The sequence below is a fragment of the Podarcis melisellensis genome (assembly GCF_964234715.1).
Source record: "Podarcis melisellensis genome assembly, chromosome: 12".
NCBI lineage: Eukaryota > Metazoa > Chordata > Lepidosauria > Squamata > Lacertidae > Podarcis > Podarcis melisellensis.
The window spans coordinates 48714485-48737490 of NC_138544.1; the positions used below are offsets into that span (position 1 = coordinate 48714485).

The 23006-nt window shown below is 44.6% G+C and overlaps 1 protein-coding gene across 3 annotated transcripts in view; it reads left to right on the top strand.

Moving 5' to 3' along the window:
* Positions 1-23006, top strand: part of CNPY1 (canopy FGF signaling regulator 1) — a 60799-nt gene that overhangs the window by 26435 nt on the left and 11358 nt on the right. Inside the window, exon 3 of one of the 3 annotated variants that reach the window (XM_081882748.1) lies at positions 453-568. In XM_081882748.1, coding sequence (XP_081738874.1) covers positions 453-568 — 116 coding nt within the window. Of the gene's footprint in view, positions 1-452; positions 569-22507; positions 22950-23006 lie in introns of those variants that run through there. The other 2 variants (XM_081882749.1, XM_081882750.1) reach the window with 2 other exon arrangements.

A 23006-nucleotide genomic window follows, 5' to 3' on the forward strand; every position in this document is an offset into this window, starting at 1 on the left:
GGATGAGAACAGAAATCATGCTCCGGCGGTCATGCTCCGGTGGCGCGGCAGCAGCAGGAGGCCCCATTAGCTAAAGTGGTGTTTCAGGTTAAGAACAGTTTCAGGTTAAGAACGGACCTCTGGAACGAATTAAGTACTTAACCTGAGGCACCACTGTACATAGTCCAGATACAGCTGGACTCAAGGTCCAGGGCAGTCCACAAACATCAGAGGGGAATGAGACGGGTACACAGACAAGGCTAGCTAGAAGGTCAGATCCCAAAGGGAAGGGACTGCTTAAAGGAGAAGGAGGAGAAGGAACTGTTCAGGATAGATGAGCAAGAACAGGAAACTTCTGTTTGGATAGACCTTGTTCCTCTGCAAAAATGTGCATGCTGTATTTTTACTACTGCGGTTTCCACAGTGGTAGTGATGTGTCCTTTTTGTATGTGTGTTTCTGTTTCCCACCCCAGCATGCAAGGCCCTTGCTGATGAGCTGGCCTACGACATCAAGAAAATAGGCCCAAAGAGGACTGTGAATTCGGGGACATTTCGGCTCAACCCTGATGGCACGAGAGGAAAGAAAAAGGTAAGAGGGAGAGACATGGAGGTACGTAATAATTGCCAGCATGTGCAATTACCAACCACTTATCCAAACAGCGGTTGGTCTCTTAATCTTCTAACCTTTTCCTTGGTAAGACCAGCAGCCAGTAAATTGCTTCTCTTTCCTCTGGGAGCCAAAGTAATCTATGAGCTTGAAATTGAGGTATTTTTTCCAGGACCTTTTATTTTTGGAGGTGGGCTTTTAAATGTTGAGAGGGTAGTATTGTTCCATTGCTAGACTGTTTCTTTTTTCTTTTTTAATATAGACAATCAGAACCATACAAGGCGCTGAGAGAGTGTGTGGAGGAGGGATGAGATGGAGTAGAAGTCTCTACTCAAAGTCAGCTCTCATGGGCAGTTTTCCCCAGTCATGAGAGTCTTAAGATCTTATCCCTGGGCAATTTGTTCAATTTATTCTGCTCACCATGAATGTCTTCTGTTCATGCACCTCTTGAAGAACGTTGGTTGAGAACTGGAAGCAAGGCCCTGAATTTGTCCCAGTGGGCAAGAGGGTTATGACCAGTTTATAAAATGAGTTGCAAATGGCTGGTTCATTTCAGTTTATGAAAGATGTAAGAATAGCAACAATATCAAAGGAAATCAAAAGAAAATTATGCATGGCACATCATAACATTTTTGTTGAGACAAGCCTAACCAGACATGGAGACTGTTTACATGTGTGTGTGTGTGTGTGTATTCTTTATTGAAAGATAAAAAGTAATGTGTATATAATTGTAAGTGCACAGGGTAAAATAAGACATGAAAAGGGGGGCAGAGAAAAAGGAAAAGGGGGGACACCCATATACAATACAAAAAAACAAACCAGGACTTATAAATATTGCAAGATTGTTATTTAACCTATTACAGTGTTTATAGAAATGAATTCCAAATATCAGTTTTCGCTTATCACTGATTTTAATTATTATTCAAATGTTTAAAATAGTTATATTGTTTCATTCTTTTGGTAAACTGCTTGAGGTTTTGTTTTGCTTTTTTTTTACAGTCAAGTGGTATATAAATTTTATGAAATAAATAAATACAGTGCCAGATCTACAAATTTTGCCTTAGGAGGCAAAGGCCTGCCTTGATGTCCCTCACTCAGCTGCTGAGAGCAGTTGCCAGAGGGACAGGAGATGAAGGCAGTAAAGTCTTACTCCTCTTTGTGTCCCATGATGTCATGGACTGGTTGGACACAAAGGAATGGTGGGAGGAACCAGCTGGGGAACTACCAAGGGAAGAAGGCTCAGAGGCAGGGGATTGGTGGTAGGACGACAATGAGTGGTCAGAGATAAAGGAGGGGAAAGACTGCAAAGAGGGGTTGTCAGAAGCTGAAGGGGTAACAGGGCTTAGTGAGCTGGGAGTGTCTGTGGCAGACAGAAGGCAAGAATCATAGGCAGAAGTTGAAGAAGGGGAGGAGGGAGGCCAAGAGGCAGAGACGGGTCAGGCTGGTGAAGAGTCATGGATGTCTCCCCCTCCTGATGTGACAAGCTCCCCTCCCCGCTTGTCTCCCAGAACCAGAAGAGGCATAAAAAAAGGTGGAGGAGAGGTTGGCTTCAGGTGGGCACAGTCTCCGATTGCTTGGGGAAAACCCTGGAGAGGAGGGGACTTAGACTGCTGTGGAGAGGTGGGGACATTCAGTCTTGGCAACTGATTCATGGGGCAAGACCTACCAAGCATGAGCTGCTGTGCTCATTAGGCCTGACACTCAGCCAAGTGTCATCGGAGCGTGACTCCTCCTTTATGTCCCTGCTGGTTCAATGGGAATACAAAGACGGCCTCGTCCCAGTATATCTGAAGGAGCATCTCCACCCCCATCGTTCTACCCAGACACTGAGGTCCAGCGCCAAGGGCCTTCTGGCGGTTCCCTCACTGCGAGAAGCCAAGTTACAGGGAACCAGGCAGAGGGCCTTCTTGGTAGTGGCACCCGCCCTGTGGAACGCCCTCCCATCAGATGTCAAAGAGAACAACAACTACCAGACTTTTAGAAGACATCTGAAGGCAGCCCTGTTTAGGGAAGCTTTTAATGTTTGATGTATTATAGTATTTTAATATTTTTTTGAAAGCCGCCCAGAGTGGCTGGGGAAGCCCAGCCAGATGGTCTCGGGGTATAAATAATATTCTATTATTATTATTATTATTATTATTATTATTATTATTATTATTATTATTATAACAGCCAGGCCCTTATAATGATGCAAGCACTCTGTAGGCCTATGGCACATGCTTGGTGACTCCTGGCCTGGTTCTTTTTATCAGAAGAGGTGGGTGGGTTTCAGACAGGGAGTCTCTCCCAGCCCTACCTGGCTATGCTGAGGACTGAGTCTGGGATCTTCTGCTCTACCCCTGAGCTATGGTCCTTCCCTAATCACCAGAGATTGTACCAGGGGGCAGAAGCTATTTAAGAAATTATCTTCTGAACTGGGGTGGCAGGGGATGGTTGACAAAAGCTAAGCATGTAGCAACTGACTCCGTGTCTGCGTGGTTGGAGTTTGGTGTGTGTATGTATACAAGCTCACGTGGCCATCATGGAGTCATGTTGGTTAACCAAAGAAAGGTCTGATACTAACTGGCTGGAGGAGGAGGGAGGAAGTAAAACCTGAGAAAAATAATCTACAGGTAGAATAAATCAGTGGGGGAGGAATAAGTTGCCTTGCAAGTGGGGGGAGGAATAAGTCTGCCCCTCCTTTCCGCACTAGGTCAGGTAACTTATTGCAGGTCTTGTTGTTTTACTTCCAATATGGGTATAAGTTTGTGTGACATGTCTAGCAGATTATGTGTCCCCCAAAAGAGATTGCAATCCAATATCAAGCATGCAAAAGAGCCACATGGAACTGTGTTTTTTCTCTTCTGCCCAGGACCCACCACCTACCTGTCAATCCACCGAGCCCTCTTTAAATAAATGTTTGTTTTGTTTTATTAGATTTTGTACCTGCCCATCACAGTGAGCTCCCAGGGTGTGCTATAAGAATAAAATATATATGGATAAAATAAAGGCCCAGTTTCAACATTGTATGGGGCAGACCTGATAAGAGACCTACTCCTGTAGGGCACAGTGATTGATTGGGCATATATAGGGCAAAGTACTCTTTGGGGTATCCTGCCCCCAAGCTGTATAGGGCTTTGCACATCAGGGCCAGCACCTTGAACTCAGCTTGATAGCTAAATGCTGACATGATGGAGAGAGTTTGGATTACATCCAACCAAATTCTACTCAGAGCAGGCCTATTGAAATTAATGGACTTACATTGGTCATCACCACTAATGTTGCTGGGTCTACCCTTTGTCGGCATTTAGTTGTGTCCAACTCTTCATGACCCCATGGACCAGAGCACACCAGGCACTCCTGTCTTCCACTGCCTCCTGCAGTTTGGTCAAACTCATGCTGGTAGCTTCGAGAACACTGTCCAACCATCTCGTCCTCTGTTGTCCTCTGTTGTCCCCTTCTCCTTGTGCCCTCCATCTTTCCCAACATCAGGGTCTTTTCCAGGGAGTCTTTTCTTCTCATGAGGTGACCATAGTATTGTAGGCTTAGCTTCAGGATCTGTCCTTCCAGTGAGCACTCAGGGCTGATTTCCTTAAGGGTGGATAGGTTTGATCTTCTTGCAGTCCATGGGACTCTCAAGAGTCTCCTCCAGCACCATAATTCAAAAGCATCAATTCTTCGGCGATCAGCCTTCTTTATGGTCCAGCTCTCACTTCCATACATCACTACTGGGAAAACTATAGCTTTAACTATACGGACCTTTGTTGGCAAGGTGATGTCTCTGCTTTTTAAGATGCTGTCTAGGTTTGTCATTGCTTTTCTTCCAAGAAGCAGGCGTCTTTTAATTTCGTGACTGCTGTCACCATCTGCAGTGATCATGGAGCCCAAGAAAGTGAAATCTCTCACTGCTTCCATGTCTTCCCCTTCTATTTGCCAGGAGGTGATGGGCCCAGTGGCCATGATCTTCTTTTTTTGATGTTGAGCTTCAGACCATATTTTGCGCTCTCCTCTTTCACCCTCATTAAAAGGTTCTTTAATTCCTCCTCACTTTCTGCCATCAAGGTTGTGAAACCTTTCCCTGGGCATCGTATTCTGTTTCTAGTGTTTGGGTCGGATTGCATCATGCAGGCAGGAAATGATGAAACTGAAAGCTGAGAATGAAGCTGCATCCGCAACAGGGCTAACAACATCTCTTTAAAACAGGAAGCGTCTTCCAGCAACACATTTCATGTTGCCCAGTGCCTACGTCTGTGAGATATAAGGGAAAGACAACAGTTTGACAAATCTAGTTTCTGCCCATCTAGTCACCTCGGCCAAAGTGACATTTATGATTGTCCCCTCCAGGTTCAGCATTCCTGATAGGGAGATATATCATACCATCTAACCTACAAATGTCTCCTCTGACTGATGGTGGCTCTTCGGCAGATCTCTCTTTTCCATCGCCTGCTCTCTGAGTCACGAACTGAATCTGGGACTTCCTGCATTCAGAGCATGCACCCTTTTGCTGATCTATCCTTGTCCCTCTCTTCCCTCAAGAGAGAGTCAGGATGAGCCTAGGTATGGCAGGACAAAGGCCAGTCTATGCAACCTATCACTCAAGTAGCATCTTTTAAAGCAATCTCATACTGTTTTGCCAATTAACTCTGCAGATTCTTTAAAGGATCTTCAGTAGTCGAGGGAAAAGATATTTTTGTTTCAACAGAGTAGGACGACCTCCTTAAACAGTAACAAAAACAAAACCCCTCAAACAGGAAACCTCCTTAAACCTTCTTACACGGTAATACAAAACCCTCCTCCACCAAGTAATAACCCCAAAGGAACAATTTCAAAGGAACAATTCCCCCCACCAGACCTTGACCCAAATACAACACCAGATCTAACCGTGGGAAGCCACAGCCATCATCCTCTTCCTCCTGACCACATTGCCCTTCACTATCTGTTCTTGCCTCAAGCTGGTGGGCCACCTGTGGCAATTGGGGCTCCTCATCAGCGCAGTCAAGGCCCAGCAGGGCCACCCTCAAGGGCAGAAGTGCTCACAGAAAGGGCTGGCTGTATAAGGCCAAACCTACACCACCTCAAATTTTCCTTGCACATTTTCCACTACACATACCACTTTTAAGTGTCATGGCTTCCCCCAGAGAATCCCGGGAAGCATACTTTGTTAAAGGCGCTGGGAGTTGTAGGGTCTCCTAACATCTCTCTCGGTAACTTTTTCCCTTCGCAATGTAACTCTTTTGAGGTTCTTTAGAAATAATTGATGTTGATTATGGTTCTTTCTCCCTCTCTCCTCTTTTTTTTTTTTTGCTCTGTTTTCCCTTTTTCTTAAAAACTGTAAACTGCAGCAGAAAATAAAGTGAAGGCATTGCCATCGTGCAGCCCACCTGAGGTCAGGCCCCACCTGCTGAAGACCACTGAGCAAACCCCCTGCCTGCCAGCCTTCAGCATCTGGGCCCATCACACTCCCGAGTCCTCAGTCTCCTAGCACAGGAGATGTAGCAAAGGCCATCGCTGCTTGACATTCAGGGTCAAGTCGCAAATGGGTTGGCCAGTGCTTCCCACTAGTGGTGAAAGTGATTCTTCACTTTGAAGTTCAGATAAAATCCACTTGCGATGTTTGAAGGCAGTTCAGTGGTACCAGTTTTTAAAATGATTTGGTGTGCTACGTAATTGCCAGAAAGTGTTTTGTTTTTTTAAAAAAATTGTGGTTGCAGACATATAGGGATCTAACTCTATTTTTTAAAAAAAATTTTACAAGATGCGAATGGATATTTCTCACCCCGTCCTTCATCATAAAGCCCCAAGGTGGGTTATAACAATTGAATGTACAATTATAAAAACAGATTAAATCATTCCGGTGATAAAATGAGTGGCTAAGACAACTTTAGCTGCTGATTCATCACAACTAAAAGCACATTTAAAGCAAAAACAACCCCCAAAAACAACCCAAGCAAACCCACATAACAGACACACATGACAGCATCTGACTGTAATGAGCTACCAAATAAAACCAGTGTAGATTAATTCAACTCAAAATTGAACAAACAGCATATTTTGTCTTCCTAGTAAGTTACTCGAAGTTGCTTAACTCTCCTAATTTATTAAACGCTTATCCCCACAGGAGGTATTCAAACAAAAACAACTGCAATTCAGACACATTTGAATCCAGGTATTTATTAAGAATAATGAACATTTGGATCTGCTGGGAAATATGAAATCCCCCTGTCACTTCAAATTCTACCACCCACCTTCTATTGCATGAGTTTCCCAAAGGGCTCGCTTCAGACTTCAGCATTTTGGGGAGTGATGAGGCAAACCAACATTTTATCTTGTAGCATAAATTACTAATGCCAATATCAATTCTTTGAGTAGCAGTCCTCAAGGAAGGAGGGAGGGGATGGAATATCCTGCAAGTGAGCTGAACAGGAGCACTCAATACTCTACATCAAAACCCCTAAGGGTGGGAAGAACCCAAAACAGCTGGGGGGGGGCTGAGCATGCTCAGTTGGCAAGGGGAATGCTCACTGACTGGTGGGTGGGGTGGAATTGAGTGGTTGGAGCGGCTCTTGTCATCCTCCGTCACTGCATGAGTACTTCCTACACCAACCTCTCCACCCCCATTTCCAGTTTCCCTGGTGTGTCCCAGTCCCAGCTACACCCCACGCCACAATCCTCTTTCTCCTCCCCGTTGTCTTTCCGGTTCATGACAATTGTCCATTACACTTGCAGTCCATTGCAGTTCTCATCATGCAAACATCATGCGCCTGTGGTCAGCGTATTGTGTGAACAAGCCAGAGGTGGCCATATGCAAGAGTCTCCAGAACATAAGCAGAAACTTCATGGTCTGAGGCTAGGATCTACCTTTGTGAGTTACCGTATACAGTCATACCTCATATTATGTTTGCTTCATGTTACGTTTTTTCAGGTTGCGTCCCGCGGTGACCCGGAAGTACCAGAAAGGGTTACTTCCGGGTTTTGCCACCCGCGCATGCACAGACACGCAAAATGACATCATGCGCATGTGCAGAAGCGACGAGACGAATCACCACCCGCGCATGCGCAGACATGCTGCTGTGGGTTGCGTTCCTTTCATGTTGTGAATGGGCCTCCGGAACGGATCCCGCTCGCAACCAGAGGTACCACTGTACTTTTAAGAACACAACTCACTCCCATGGAAAATATGATGTGGGAGTTTTAATTTTGGACTATGACTAGGGATCCCTGGATTCAAGACCCCAACCCCAACCATGAATAGGGAACAGAGGTAATGCTGTTTGTGACGGTGGGTTCTGTACTTGGTCTTCATCGGGCTGTTTTGAGGGTTTTCTACCCTTAGGGCATTTCCTCTTAAATGTTGGGTGTTCTTGTTTGTTTGTTTTTGTAATTTTGTAATTTTGCAAATGGTAGAATTCTCCCAAGTCTGCTAATAGGACTTTTTTTTCCAGCCAGAGCTCACTAGAGGTCAGCTCTGGCCCCTCTCAGGTGGGCACCATTGCCATTCTAAGAGAACAAGGGAGAGGTTCATGGTGAACTCCAGCACATCTTTGTCTAGAAAAACAGCACTGCTAATAGTCCATTACTCTTGTGCAAGAGCATCCATATTACCTACAACAGTAATGTCTCTCTCTGAATGTAACCGACCTGTGTGAAGGACTCTATTATTTGAAAACAGAGACACCATATGTACTTTTGTTCCCTAAGAAATCCTTTAATTAAAGCATATTTTTAAAAAGAAAGAAAGAGAGGAAATGATTTGTTTGTCCATTTGCCAGTGTTCTCTGCTCCCTCTGTCCCTCCCTCTCATTGTCCCCTTCATGAAGTTGTTTTCAATGTTTAAATCAATCATTAGACTCTGTTTATTTCAGCAAAGGACTTAATTCTTTAGAGATATGTGCCTGGTCCCCAAAGGCTATGATACGAACATGACCTTTGGTACCTGTAAATGTTGTGCAAGAAAGCTGCCTTTCCTGACAGCTGTGGTGATAATCCCCTTTGTCTCTCTTAAGTGATAGCTGATAAGTCCGTGCAGAATTTGTTTGCTGTATTTCTTTCTCCACAAGGTTAAATTACCCAAAAGAGGGGGGGATGTGGAAAAATCCAAGTCCCCCCCCAAAAAAAGAATTTATTTTGGAAGGAAGTTGAGTCATTGTTTCACTCAGGTTTAGCTAAAAGTGAGGGGGGAGGAGAGAGAGAGAGAGAAAGAGGTTCACAGGCCTGCTTTTGAAAATAAAAGTCCTTTCAACAAAAGAATCCAGGAGCGAAATGTACCACAGTAAACGCAAAGTGACTTTTTTGCCATTTTCCCCTCACAGCAATGTGTTTACCTGAATAGCTGCTGCTAGAAGAAAACACATACATTTTTTTTTTAAAGGGAAGGACTGTAGGAATCAAATGTCCTTGACACACATTATGTTTTAGGTGTGGTGGAAAATACCTCTGCCATGCTTCGTACCAGCCAAAGGTGTGTGCAGAGAAGGGTCACTTTAACTGCCTGCCTGAAGCAGCTGAGAATTAGTTCCCAAGGACTATTGTTGGGATTTTTTTAAAGGCGCAGATTCGTTCTGTTTTCTCAAGTGTGATAGTTTCGGAGTTCACGCCTGAAGACTTTTTCTAGGTCATACTTATTCTTGTTGGCGTTTTTTGGCATTCATGTTTGATGGGGAGACATTCCAAATGAGAATATTGTAGCAATAAATGCACTCTGTGTTTGGAATCTGAGGCTCTGGCGAAGAACGCATATTACAGATTAGTCTTGAAGTATTTACATTATCTGCCCTCTTCCAGTTATAATGGTATACATTGCAAGGTCCCCTCCTGTCTTAGAATGTGGAAGAACCCCTTTGTTGCCAATTCGTATTTATGTATGTCTACAGATGGGATATGAATTCTCTTTTCCACCCTGTTCTGTTCTTCCACCTGAAGCCCTTTTCCATCCATCCAGAATAGCATTAAATGACAGAGTCCACTGCACTGCACTTTATTGTATATCTCTCTCCCTCCACCCACCCCCGGCTGGTATAGAAGGACGGATGAATGGGGTCATGCGCCAAGTCCCCTGCAGTTAACCATTATTTTTGGTGAATAAAGGATGGTTAAGGTTGAGTGGAATGTCAGCAAACCTTTCATCCCTCTTCCTTTCAGCTGTCTGTGTTCATACCCACAAGCCATACAAAGTCTCCTGGCTTGGTTTTCACATATGTGGCCAGCTGGCTCCTTCTGCATAATGCCTGCGAGTTTTCTTGGCAGGGCCCGGCACGTTTTGGACTCCATAGCTGCAGAGATTTCTACTTTGGTGCAAGTCACTTTAGTTCTGGCCTCTCTCCCCTTGTCTTTTAGAAGGCAGTGCCTGTGACCACTCATACATTGTTACAGTGCAGACGTTTGATTTCCAAAATAGTGTTCCCTTCAGGCTGAAGGTGGAATTGGATAGGGCAAGGCCAGGCTGAGCCTGTCAGAATTAGGCCAGTCAGGTCTGGGTGGAGTCTACATACATACGTGTGTGTGTGTGTGAGAGAGAGAGAGAGAGAGAGAGAGAGAAAGAAAGAGAGAGAGAGAGAGAAACGGATTCTGAAGAATGCTGGTCTTCCAGTACTAGTCAGCTGCTAGAATAGAGTTTTATTTATAAAATAATGGCTGAGCATTTTAGATAAATAACACATTTCAGCTGTCTGTTTCTATCAGTGCTGCCCCAAGATGGCATAAGAAGAATAAAAGGGTAAAGGGGACACCTGAGCATTAGGTCCAGTTGTGGCCGACTCTGGGGTTGCGGCGCTCATCTCGCTTTATTGGCCGAGGGAGCCGGTGTACAGCTTCTGGGTCCTGTGGCCAGTATGACTAAGCCGCTTCTGGCGAACCAGAGCAGCGCACGGAAACGCCGTTTACCTTCCCGCCAGAGTGGTACCTATTTATCTACTTGCTCTTTGATGTGCTTTCAAACTGCTAGGTTGGCAGGAGCAGGGACCGAGCAACGGGAGCTCACCCCGTCACGGGGATTCGAACCTCCGACCTTCTGATCTGCAAGTCCTAGGCTCTGTGGTTTAACCCACAGCGCCACCCACGTCCCTCATAAGAAGAATGCAATGTATCAAAGGACTGGTTGCAAAAGGGATGGCACATCCACACTGGGAGATACTGTGTTACAATTGTTGGGTATCTCTTGTTCCCTTGATGTGGGTTAGTCTGTGCACTCCTTGTTCAGCACAGATAGGTGCTGAATTAGAGAGCTTGGCCGATGTGCAACATTTGCAATGCAAAAGCACCTGGGAATTACCACCAGAAATGGTGTTCATGTGCTGGGGGAGCTGGGGGAGCCCTTAATTTGCACCACTTCCAGGATGAGTAAATATCCCAGCTAAAATTGGATGCGATACCAAAAAATATGAAAAGTGGGAGAAGGAACTGTGGCTCTAGGAATAGCTAGCACTTCCACCAGAACTCTGTGCTTACCTGTCTGTAGTCTGTCAAATCTTGGGAAAGTAAAAAGACTTTCCTGGTGTGACACAAATAGTATTCCTTCCTGAATACCAGCTCTTCTTCCTTTGAAGTCCCTCAAAAGTGATTCTTCCTGCAGTTTCACAAACATACAGCATTCATTTGTGCACAGTTGTATCTTTTCCTGTGAGAGTCAAACAAAATAATTTTATAAAGGACAGTCTCTGAGAATGACAGGCAAGCACTACCAAGCAAGGCCTGGGGGGAGCCTCTTTTGTGGGGGACAGGGACGGTGCAAACACTAGGTTTACGTTTGGCTTGGCGGCAGCTCAACAAACCAACAGGCACCACCAACCTTCTGAAGCGACACCATTGTTCTGTAGGCAAGACCTAAGGCTACCTCTGCATGGAAGCTTTTTGTGTTTGTGTTTCTGCTTTTGCTAAATAGGAGACATGGGTACAATGGATGTAGTATGGGAAAGCATGAGAGAGCTCCTCTGGACATAGTTTCCTTGTGGGAATATTCTACAAGATGTCATTGATGGAAAAGTGCATTGATAGTGGATTTCTTCTACTAAGACTGTCCACACATTCCACTTTATTAGTTTTGTGATGGTTCCTCAGTGGTACTGTATTCCATTATTGCCACCTGGATAGGCAACCTTGCACTATAAAGGTAAAGGTGAAGGTACCCCTGAACGTTAGGTCCAGTTGCGGACAACTCTGGGGTTGCGTGCTCATCTCGCACTATAGGCCGAGGGAGCCGCCGTTTGTCCGCAGACAGCTTCTGGGTCATGTGGCCAGCATGACTAAGCCACTTCTGGCAAACCAGAGCAGCACACGGAAACGCCATTTACCTTCCCGCCGGAGCAGTACCTATTTATCTACTTGCACTTTTATGTACTTTCGAATTGCTAGGTTGGCAGGAGCAGGGAGTGAGCAATGGGAGCTCACCCCGTCGTGGGATTCGAACTGCCGACCTTCCGATCAGCAAGCCCTAGGCTCTGTGGTTTAGACCATAGCGCCACCCTATACAAGCACTATACTGCAACAAAAACAGGACCGACCCCATGCCACCCACCAATACAAACCTGGAACATTGCAGAATTTTAGCAGGAAATTAAGGTACCGGTACACGCAGTGACTGGAAACACAGGCCCTCTAAGTGCCCCTATTTTCCAGGGACGTTCCTGATTTAGAGAAGCCCTCCCAGTTTTGGATTTGATCCCAGAATGTCCCACTTTAGGATGTCCCCATTTTCAGTGGAGAAATGTTGGAGGGTATGGAGTTATCCAGCCCTGGAGCCATCTGAAGGCAATCCTGTATAGGGAAGTTTTTTTTTATGTTTAGTGTTTTGTTATGTTTTTATATATGTTGGAAGCTGCTCAGAGTGGCTGGGGCAACCCAGTAAGATGTGTGGGGTATAAATAGTAAATTCTGGAATGGGACATCCCTATTTTCATTGGAGAAGTGTCAGAGGGTATGGAAACGAAGCAGTGTGTCTGCCCCAAAACCTTTGCAGATGCAAACAGTGTTGAAAGCAGAACTGCGTATCACTTCCTTGATTCCATCACAAGTGCGTATCATTGTGAATGCACGATAAAAAAGACAGCTGGAGGGCCCTTTAAGTGTTCTACATCAAGTGGTATTTTCGTTTCCTGTTTTATGAGAACCAAATGAATCCCTATACAAACCGAGAGGATGCTCCAGAACCTCCCACTATAAAATGAAGAAATTGGGGGTAGAGCTATAGTGTCTGTGGGAACAGGCACAGTGACTTCCCTTTGAGCTGTCCTGTTCTGTCTCGCGGTCTGTCTACACGGACAGCCTGCCCTGCCCACATGGGACCTTCTCATCTTTGGGGAATACAAATTCAGGGGCAACAGGTATTCCGCATAGCTTCCAAAGACCACAGAAAGGAAAACCTTTTTGGTTTCTACTTGCATGCCATTGTTTTAAACTAAAACTACTTGAAACATAATGAGATGTGATGTGTGCGTGATTTTCCTGTTGCTGGTTTTACACATCACGTGCTGCCTCTCCCGAACTTCCTTGTTTGGGGGGCAGGTTTCATCTAGCAGCAATTCTTTGTGGGGATCCGGGAGTGGCACAGCCACACCAAGAGACTGTCAGTTTTAGGCACTCGGAAGAATCCCAGGGATTTGGCACATCTGCTGCTCCCCCGAAGCCTCTGCATGGACGCACCCTGAGGAGGATCTCAAGATGTCAAAAAGCACTTTCCTGCTTCTGAAGGTTGCTCCAGGCCTCTCAGAGAAGTTCACCATTATACTTCCAGGAGAGGAAAGTCAGAAGCGGGGTGGGTAGGGGGCAGGGAATAGTTTTGTATTTTGATTGCTATGCTTTTCCTTTGATTGTCTGCTTATTATTCACATGTTGGGCAATTTTAGAATGTCCATTAGAGAATGTAAGCAATATGTTAATCAGCCAGTGTGCAACACACAGGAAAGGAGCCGCTAACGAAACTGATTTTTAGCTGAAGTAGACAGTGCTGCATATGATTTAATTGGGGGAGGTAGGAGGTTGTGTTGCTCACTGGAAGGACAGATTGTGAAGCTGAGGCTCCAGTACTTTGGCCACCTCATGAGAAGAGAAGACTCCCTGGAGAAGACCCTGATGTTGGGAAAGATGGAGGGCACAAGGAGAAGGGGACGGCAGAGGACGAGATGGTTGGATAGTGTTCTTGAAGCTACCAGCATGAGTTTGACCAAACTGCGGGAGGCAGTGGAGGACAGAGGTGCCTGGCGTTCTCTGGTCCATGGGGTCACGAAGAGTCAGACACGACTAAACGACTAAACAACAACAACAAAGGAGGTTGTGTTGGACAATACTTTGGGGGGGGGTTCAGTGACTGAATACTTAAGATTAGCTACAAGTTAAAAAAATGTACTACAGTGGTACCTCGGGTTAAGAACTTAATTCATTCTGGAGGTCCATTCTTAACCAGAAAAATGAAGCACCACTTTAGCTAATGGGGCTCCTGCTGCCGCCACACCACCGGAGCACGGTTTCTGTTCTCATCCTGAAGCAAAGTTCTTAACCCGAGGTAGTATTTCTGGGTTAGCGGAGTCTGTAACCTGAAGCGTCTGTAACCTGAGGTACCACTGTAAATGTATTAAGTAGTCAAAGGGAAGCACCTTTATGTTTCAACGATTTCTGCAGGGGACGTAAAAATGACTTTCTTCAGTTGAGATCAAGAAGATTTAAGCAAACTTCACTTCTAGCTGCCTATCGCCACTTTCTGAAACTGGCATGGGCAGCCTGATCCTATCGGTTGCCACACTGGGACAATGACTCATAGGATCAGAAAGCAGGAGGGTCCTTGTATTTCTGCTGTGGCTGAATCTGAGTCCGAGTCCTGGCACAGCAGAAGGCACCATTATAATTGTGGTGACATTGCTGTTCCCCATTCCCTGTGTAGGCGACTAGCAAGACTTGACAAGAAGCTTTGATGGGACAGGGGACAAGAGAGCAAACTATTCCTTGAGCCATGTGTGATGTTCTGTGGACTTCCTTTGGTGGGCGCAGCTGTGCTAAGGGCTAAAACAGCTGTGATGATAGCCACACAATTAGCAACTGCATTTCCCCCCAGTCGCAAAGTAAATAGCTGCAGAATGGGAGCTGGTGTCCCAATCCATCAAGGAGTAAATCCCCTTCTCCTTTCCCTTGGGCCTGGTCTGGATTGCCTCCGTAACTGCTATTGACTCAAAACAACAATGTCAAGGAGGCAATCCTAACCCTAATCCTAGCTTCTGCCCCCCACACAGAGACACACAGATACACACTACAGTGGTACCTCGGATTACATACACTTCAGGTTACATACGCTTCAGGTTACAGACTCTGCTAACCCAGAAATAGTGCTTCAGGTTAAGAACTTTGCTTTAGGATGAGAACAGAAATTGTGCTCCAACGGCGCAGCAGCAGGAGGAGGCCCCATTAGCTAAAGTGGTGCTTCAGGTTAAGAACAGTTTCAGGTTAAGAACGGACCTCCGGAACGAATCAAGTACTCAACCTGAGGTACCACTGTACTGCCATTAAAGGGTGTTCCAGGGTGGGGCAGAAGGGAGCTGGCCATGCAGACTCTTGGAGATGAGCCCAGTTTGGGCACCTGTGCTAGGATAGCTTGGCGCTGGCGCAGCAAGAAAATGCTGAAAATCCACCTCCTGGCTGGTTTGACGTGGTAGTCTGTACCGCCTGGCATTAGCTCTCCAAGGTTTGGGCCACTGTTGTCCAACCCTAACTGAAGACACTGCAGAGTCAATCTGGAACATCCTGCCTGCAAGGTGTGCCCTTCACTATGGAGCTGCAGCCCTGCCAAGACGGCTTGCACTTCCAGAGGCACACCTTGAGTGGATTTTTAGACACCTAGGGAGGCTTAAAAAAAAGTTTACAGATGCATCCAGTGAGTTCCCTGTGAACGAATTCAACTGCCTAATAATAATAATAATAATAATAATAATAATAATAATAATAATAATAATAATAATAATTTATTATGTGTACCCTGCCCATCTGGCTGGGCTTCCCCAGCCACTCTGGGCGGCTTCCAACAAAGATTAAAAATACATTAAAATGTCACACATTAAAAACTTCCCTGAACAGGGCTGTCTTCAGATGTCTTCTAAATGTCAGGTAGTTGTTTATCTCTTTGACATCTGATGGGAGGGCGCTCCACAGGTTGGGCGCCACCACCGAGAAGGCTTGGTTCCCTGTAGCTTTGCTTCTCGCAGTGAGGGAACCGCCAGAAGGCCCTCGGCGCTGGACCTCAGTGTCCGGGCGGAACGATGGGGGTGGAGACGCTCCTTCAGATATACTGGGCCGGTATCTTATACCGATTCAGACCACTCACAGTCCATTGTGCTTGTTGTGGTTTGCACAGACTGGCAGCAGCTTCCCAAGGTTTCAGCTGGGAGTTCCCCCCCCCCCCAGCGTTGCCTTTTATTACCTTCATATCTCACCTTTCCACCAAAGGAGCTCACATGCCATCCATGGTTCTTCCCTCCCCCTTTTTGTCCTCACAACAACCCTGTGAGGTAGGTTAGGCTGAGGGAGAATACTGGGCCCAAGGTCACCCAGTGAGCTTCATGGTTGAGTGGGGATCATAACCCAGGTCTCCCAAGTCCAGCACTCAAAGCACTGTCTCACACTAGCTCTCCTTGCAGAGTTTTCAGGATTGAATCCAGTACCTTTTGCATCAACAGCATGTGTTTTATTACTGAGCAACAGCTCTTGTGGTATTTGCAAGACTGGAAATGATCCACAGAGACAGAAGGAACAAAACTCAGCAGTGTGCTCCTACAAAACTACAGTGGTACCTCAGTTTACGAACTTAATCCATTCTGGAAGTCCGTTCTTAAACCGAAACTGTTCTTAAACTGAGGCGCGCTTTCCCTAATGAGGCCTCCTGCCGCCGGTGCCCTTCCACCGTTCAGATTCCGTTTGTAGACCAAGGTAGAGTTCACAATCCGGACACTACTTCCGGTTTTGCAAAGTTCGTAAACTGAATCATTCATAAACAGGACTGTTCTTAAACCAAGGTACCACTGTATATACAAAGCTGGCATCTAGGAGAATCACCACAGAATGGGAACGTGGCTACAGTATTGGGAAGGAACAGTGGCATAGCGTGGGGGGTGCAGGGGTGCCAGCCGCACCGGGCGCAACATCTGGGGGTTAGGGTTAGGGGGCGCAAATCCACGGGTTAGGGGGCGCAAATTACTTGCCTTGCCCCGGGTGCTGACAACCCACGCTACGCCACTGGGAAGGAAGGCATGCTGAGGATGGCTTTCCCTGGAGCAAAGTCGGAACAGCCAAGGAGAAGGAACCTGCAGGACCGAAACAGTATAAACTGCAGGCCAGAGGCGACTGGTGATGACCATTGAGGCTGGTGGCATAGAGAGGGCAGGACAGCAGATATTTGGCAGACCCAGGGTAGCGATGGGTGGCAGAGCATCGCATGGCTACAGTCCTCTTCACATTCACATGAGACTAAGCCCCACAGAACGCAGTGGCCAAGCAGGCTTGGATGAGGCTCTGTTATCAGTTGCCCACATCCTTTTCTTCGGAAAGTACACAAAAACCACACACAGCCATATTAACAAGCGTCATCCAAGTAATCAGTAAAAGAAAAAGAAAAAAAATCCACTGAACATGGAGTTTTATTTTGAATAAAGATGCTTTGGGTTGGGCCTTAGGTTAACATTTTTCAGGCCACAGTTTTTAACCAAAAGACAACAAGCTATGCATCATCATACAAATATGTTATATTTTGGAAAGTTGCCTGTCTGCTCACTATTCATTTGGACGCCTCTTAAGAATTGTAACCAAATTTTGCACGATGGTTCCTGAGATCAAGGAGCAGGTTTTAATCTATGTTTGGATACCATTGGACACCATTTTGAATCAACATGATGTACTGATCCATTTAACAACTTCCCTGATTTTAACCACTAATCTTGTTTACGGCACTGATGTTTTTCAGCGCCATAGATTTTCCAAGTGGCGCAAGGTACAAGGCTGCTAGTAGGTTATAAAAGATCAGACATTACTTTACAAAGTGTAGTACGAGTTTACCTCTATGTTTTATTTGTGCGGGGGTTTGGCAGCAGCACCCAAGGCAAAAGTTTCAATCCTTTCTATTTTCTATTTCTACCGGATAGCAACAAATCCATTTTATGCTGAGAATCATCAGCTCCTTGCTGATAATTAAATGATCCAGTTGTTGCATTCTAATTTCTGTGGTTTGTAGCAACCAGCGTTACTCCCATTGAAATTAATGGACATGGCTAATGTAGCTTAATGAATTCTGTGGGTCTACTCTGAGTATAACAGAGTTGGACACAACCTTGTGTTTGTATCTCGCAGTTGATCAAGTAGGACACTAGATCATCAGTCAACTCTTCCCTCCATAGTCTGACTCTCATAGGTTCCCACCCATCCCCCGACTCCCAAATCGGCCATCTCACTATTGCAGAGGTTTAGTACAGGTAAAAACAAAGGCTGATCGGTGCTCTGTTAACTTGATCATTTTTATCGTGAAAATCGTTTTACATGAAAATTGTTTTACATGAAAGAATACAATATTCAATATAACATAGCCTATGGTGGTTGTTGTTGTTGCTGCTGTGCTGTTTGAATGAGCCTAGAATTACACACTGGATATTCTGTCGCTGTTTCTTGGTGCAATGAGCGAGCATTCGGGAATGGAGCACGGAAAAAATGGTTTTAGGGCTGGCGTTGGTGGTGGTCTCACATGAAGTGGAACGCAACTGTTGCTTATGCAGCCAGCTCTGGAGTAACAGAGCCTGCCTTTCTTCACCATCGAGGAAGGCTTTTAATTCCAGATGTTAGAATGTCAGTGTTTGTTACTGTAAATGAAGTTACGCTGATTAGTTACAGCACAAAAGCTAAAGCACCTTCCTCTGCTCGGATCACGACTCTTAATAACGATGATGGGGGAGGGGCGTTCTCCATGAATTTGCCTCTCTTATATACATCTCTACACAAGTGACCACAGTTTTCCATTGGGAAAACTCCTATTTTTTAAAAAAAAAATAATATGGTAAATAAATCTGAGTGAACAATGTTGGCAGGCTAAAACAGGGGGCAGGATTTCTGTTTCCGTGCGAATGAATGTTTCCTGCTCAACGTCACATTTTCGTAATAAGCTTGTGTTTTTTTACAGCATAACTTTCTTTGAAATTTTCCTGTTGGTGAATAAAGTCTCTCTCTCTCTCTCTTTTTTAATTAAGCAAGCCCAGGTGGTAGATCCACACAGCAAACACATTTTTCCAACCTTTATTATGCCTCGTTAGAATTCTCTCCTTTAAAAGGATTTCTAATTATATTGTCTAATAAAACTAAACCTTGGAGATCATTTGCATATTATATGAAGAAATCTCATACAACAAACTCACAGTGGATTCAATTAACATAATAGCTAATTATATATCCCATCAGCCTTTTGAGTAGTTCGGCATTCATGTTTCTCCTCTTCTAGCCTAGAGCAAAGGGGAAGGGGGAAGGGGGCTTTTGGAGGTCTCACTTTTAAATATTGACTCTTAATAAATATCGGAAATGATTGGAATACTTTTGTCAATTATAAAGCTTGTGATTAAATGACATGAAACACTTTTTTAAAACACTTGTTTCCAAATTCCTGGAATCCCACTCCTCCACACAGTTAAGTCACTAACTTCTGAACGCTTGTTAGAAGTGAACTTACTCATATACATGGCTGGTTGAACATACGTAAACATGCTTGCATAATTCATACATACTGCAACACTGGCGGAGGAAGAGGAAGGCAGGAGGGAAAAAGAGAGAGAGAGAGAGGATGGCTTTCACATGGAAAATACTTGATTGGCACTCAGGATTTTGGAAGATGTCCATCTGCAGCCGTTACATTTTTATTTTTCTTATCCCATGCCCACAACCCAATTGCATTCTTGGCTGGTTATGGTCTCTATCAAGGCACAAATTTACAACGAGATTAGCAGAGACATAGTAATGAACTGGCTCATGAGCTTCCTTGTAATTGACTGTTATGAAGGTGTCATCTCTGCAGCCTGTAATGAATTCTCCATCGTGGGGCTTAAAATTGGCTAAAATATTCTGGAACTGATTTGCCTCTCTATGTGCACATGACCATGTGTGTTGTAGCAGATATTAACTTTCTCTCTCTCTCTCACTCACTCACTCGCTTTCAGCATTTTGAAATATTGGAAAGATCAGCTTACTCCCCCCCCCCCCAATGTCAGACATGCTTTGAATGATCAGCAGCACTGTGGGATTTTTAAAAAAAAAAATCTGGAAAAAGCTTAGAGAAGTCCATGCAGTGCTAAAATTTGCACAAACAACAAAAACCAATGGGGGTTAGAAGGATTTTGGTGGGGGGGATATACCATCTTGTTGTTTTGCAAAAAATAAATAAAAGATAAGCTAAAAGTTTGATACAAAGTAAGATGCCTTTCTCTTGTTACAATGATGGCTGCCTTGTTATTCATATTTTAATGAGCTTACTATCTCTGCGACAGCTTTTTCGGGATGGAGTGAGGCCCACATCTCCGGTGTGACTACAATGGGAGTTGCTTTATTGACAAGTACCATTCAAAATCTTCAGAGTCTCCAAAGAAAGGCTTTCATTTTCTGCCACATGCCTAAATGCTTCCCCCCTTTTTATTATTGAGGCAATTTTAAAGCATCCTTAACTTTGGGGGGGGGGGAAGGATGTTGCACTGGTAGTGGCCGTGGCTGGGATATATTTGTAGAGAAAGTATATACCTCAGGGAAAGACATTTAGTTGAAATGCAAATTGCTGTTGCTTACTAATCCAACCTGGTTAGCTAAAGAACTGGCAAAAATCGTACCTATTTCATTTGTGGGATTTATGCTGTGTGTGTGTTGTATATTTTTATATAATAATAGCACCCACATCTGTGTGGAAGGGTGATTCAATCTCCCAACAGTTCTGGGGGTGGGGTAAGGAAACTAGTCTCGCACTGAGTGAACTCTGTTCATTTCAGAAAGGGGTGGGAAGTGGTTTGAGAAAATGAAATGTTTGTAGTAACTGTGATCAGCCACTGTGGCAATCCTACTTCTTATCATTAATACTTTGCTAAATATAAAAAGAGCATATTGAAATGCACATGAAATCCATGAGTCCTTCATTGGTTTCGGTTTGAAATCTCACACAGCATCTGATAGGCTTGATCTGAATCAAACTCTGCATAAGTTGTATGCTGCAAGTACAAGAAAAATACTTACGTCTCTGAGCCAGTCTCACTGTGTATGGCAACATCTGCACACACAGGCAATGGGGGTAACCGAGCTGATTGTTTCATCTGTTATCATATTTGTTGTAAACTTGGTTTTAAAAATGTTATGTCATAAGAAGTGCATTCCAATGTCATAGGGCACAGATCAGCACATGGCTAAGCATGCTTAACTGTCACTGGATTCAATGGGACAGAAATATGCTTATGCTCGCATTGAGTTGTTGACTTTCATATTTTCCGAAATTCTAATTTGTATATCTTCAGTCCGAATCCCCTCGCAGTCCATGGTGGCATTTGCTGCTTATCTGAGGCGTGTTTTTGGTACTTCATTGGGTTGGATTTAACCAACTGAGGAATAGAGAAATATCTTCTGAAATAACTTTTTCCCCTGCTTCAAGCTCCGCAAAATACCCATCCCGCTGTTACAAAAATGCTACAGATCATTTTTCAATCAGTCTGCTGAGATAGAACTTTTGCATAATTCTTCCTGTCACATTTAATTGTCCTGCATTTTTATTTAGGCTTGAAAACTAACTATGCCCCAAAGTTAGTTTCATACCCTACGTCCTATTTTGAATGATGCCCTTTGCTCATAATCCAACACAGAGTTAAACAAGCACTGAAAGCAATGACCTGGAGCACTCTTAACCCTGTATGAGACTGTAGCCATGGCAGCTATATGATGGTATAGTTGCATCAGAGATCATAAAAACTCCCTGAACTTTAACACTCATCATGTGCTACTTTTGGTCAAATCCTTAGGCTCTGTAATAAGTTTTAGGCAAAGTTGTATCTTGGAAAATGAAGACATTGCAGATTTCCAAAAGATGTGAAAGTAGCAGAAGAAAAGAAAAGCAGACAAGAAACTCCTTGTTTTATTATATCCATCTTGATTCTAAACATAATAAAGGAAGCTCCATTGAAATAAATGGAAATTACTTCCAAATAATGTCAGCGCATTTGACTTTCTAACCCCCAAGCCATAAGCGGGGGCGGGGGGGAGCAGTGTTGCTGAATTGCATATTCCACTTAATCTTTTGAGAACCATGCTGCTTGGTCACTGTTTATGTGCAAGTGTTTGTTTGTTTGTGTGTGAGAGAGGGAATAAGAGAGGAAGAGAGAGAGGAAGTATAATTCCATGTGTGCGGAGAACCGCATTTGGGATAATCTGCTTAATTTACGAACTGGCCTTCAATATGGCGCTTGAAAATTTACCTTTTTTGTTGCTCCCAGTTTCCATAAAAAAAACTTTAGATTCCAAATGCAAAACGAGGCTGAGGCTGAAGGAGAACGTCTCATAAAAGGGCCCAGTTTAAGAAGCACAAGAGGTGGGGAGCGGAGGGGGAGGAGGAACCCTAAGCTTTAATTTTAATTCTTCTGCCTTTATTTATCTGATTTGTAGCCAGATGGTGGTGAAGCAAGGAACTCCTTTGTGTAAACGGAGCACACATATGAAAGTGCTTCTGTAATGTAATCATTGAGACCGGAAGGCTTCATACCGTGCCTGAAAAGAGACAATGGAGACTGGATATATCAACATTGCAGAAATCGAGTTCATTTGTGATTCAGTCCCTTTGACTATGGTTGTCATGATAACTTCCTACTTTGATCAGCAGAGGGTGGAGAGGGGGGGAGAAAGATCTTCTAAAGGCCCAAGGATGCAGCCCTGTTGTTTACTGTGCACTTGGCTTCAATTCACGCCCCCTTCCGGAAGAAGCAACAGGGATAGGCGCATCTTGCACCTTGACCTGTCTAGACGGGAGAGAAGTTTTTTGTCCCGGTTTCCAGGGATGAGGGCTGCTCTTTGACCTCTGCAGCACTAGCTGTTGAGACCCTCGCTAAGTATGTAGGTAGCGTCTAAATGTTTTCCCCCTCCGAATTCTTGCTTAATTCTGAAGGAAGAGGCATGGGCGAAGACATGGGCCAGCTGCTGGAAAATAAAGCTCGTAACAGTAGAATCTGGGAGAAGCTAAATTTTGTAAGCGGTTATTTTCTTTCTGCAAACCCCTGGGAGGCATTAAACAGCTGCATCTGAGTTGACGAACAGCAAGTAAGACAGACCAACTGAAGGACTTGGGGGGGGGGAGAGGGAGAGAGACTTTTTAGAAACTGCTCCCGTTCAAGAAGCAAAGCTGATTCCAACAAGAAATCTTTCAAGGGTACGTCCAGAAAACGTGGGCCATGGAAAGATGATTTTTCTCTTTTGATTTGCTGAG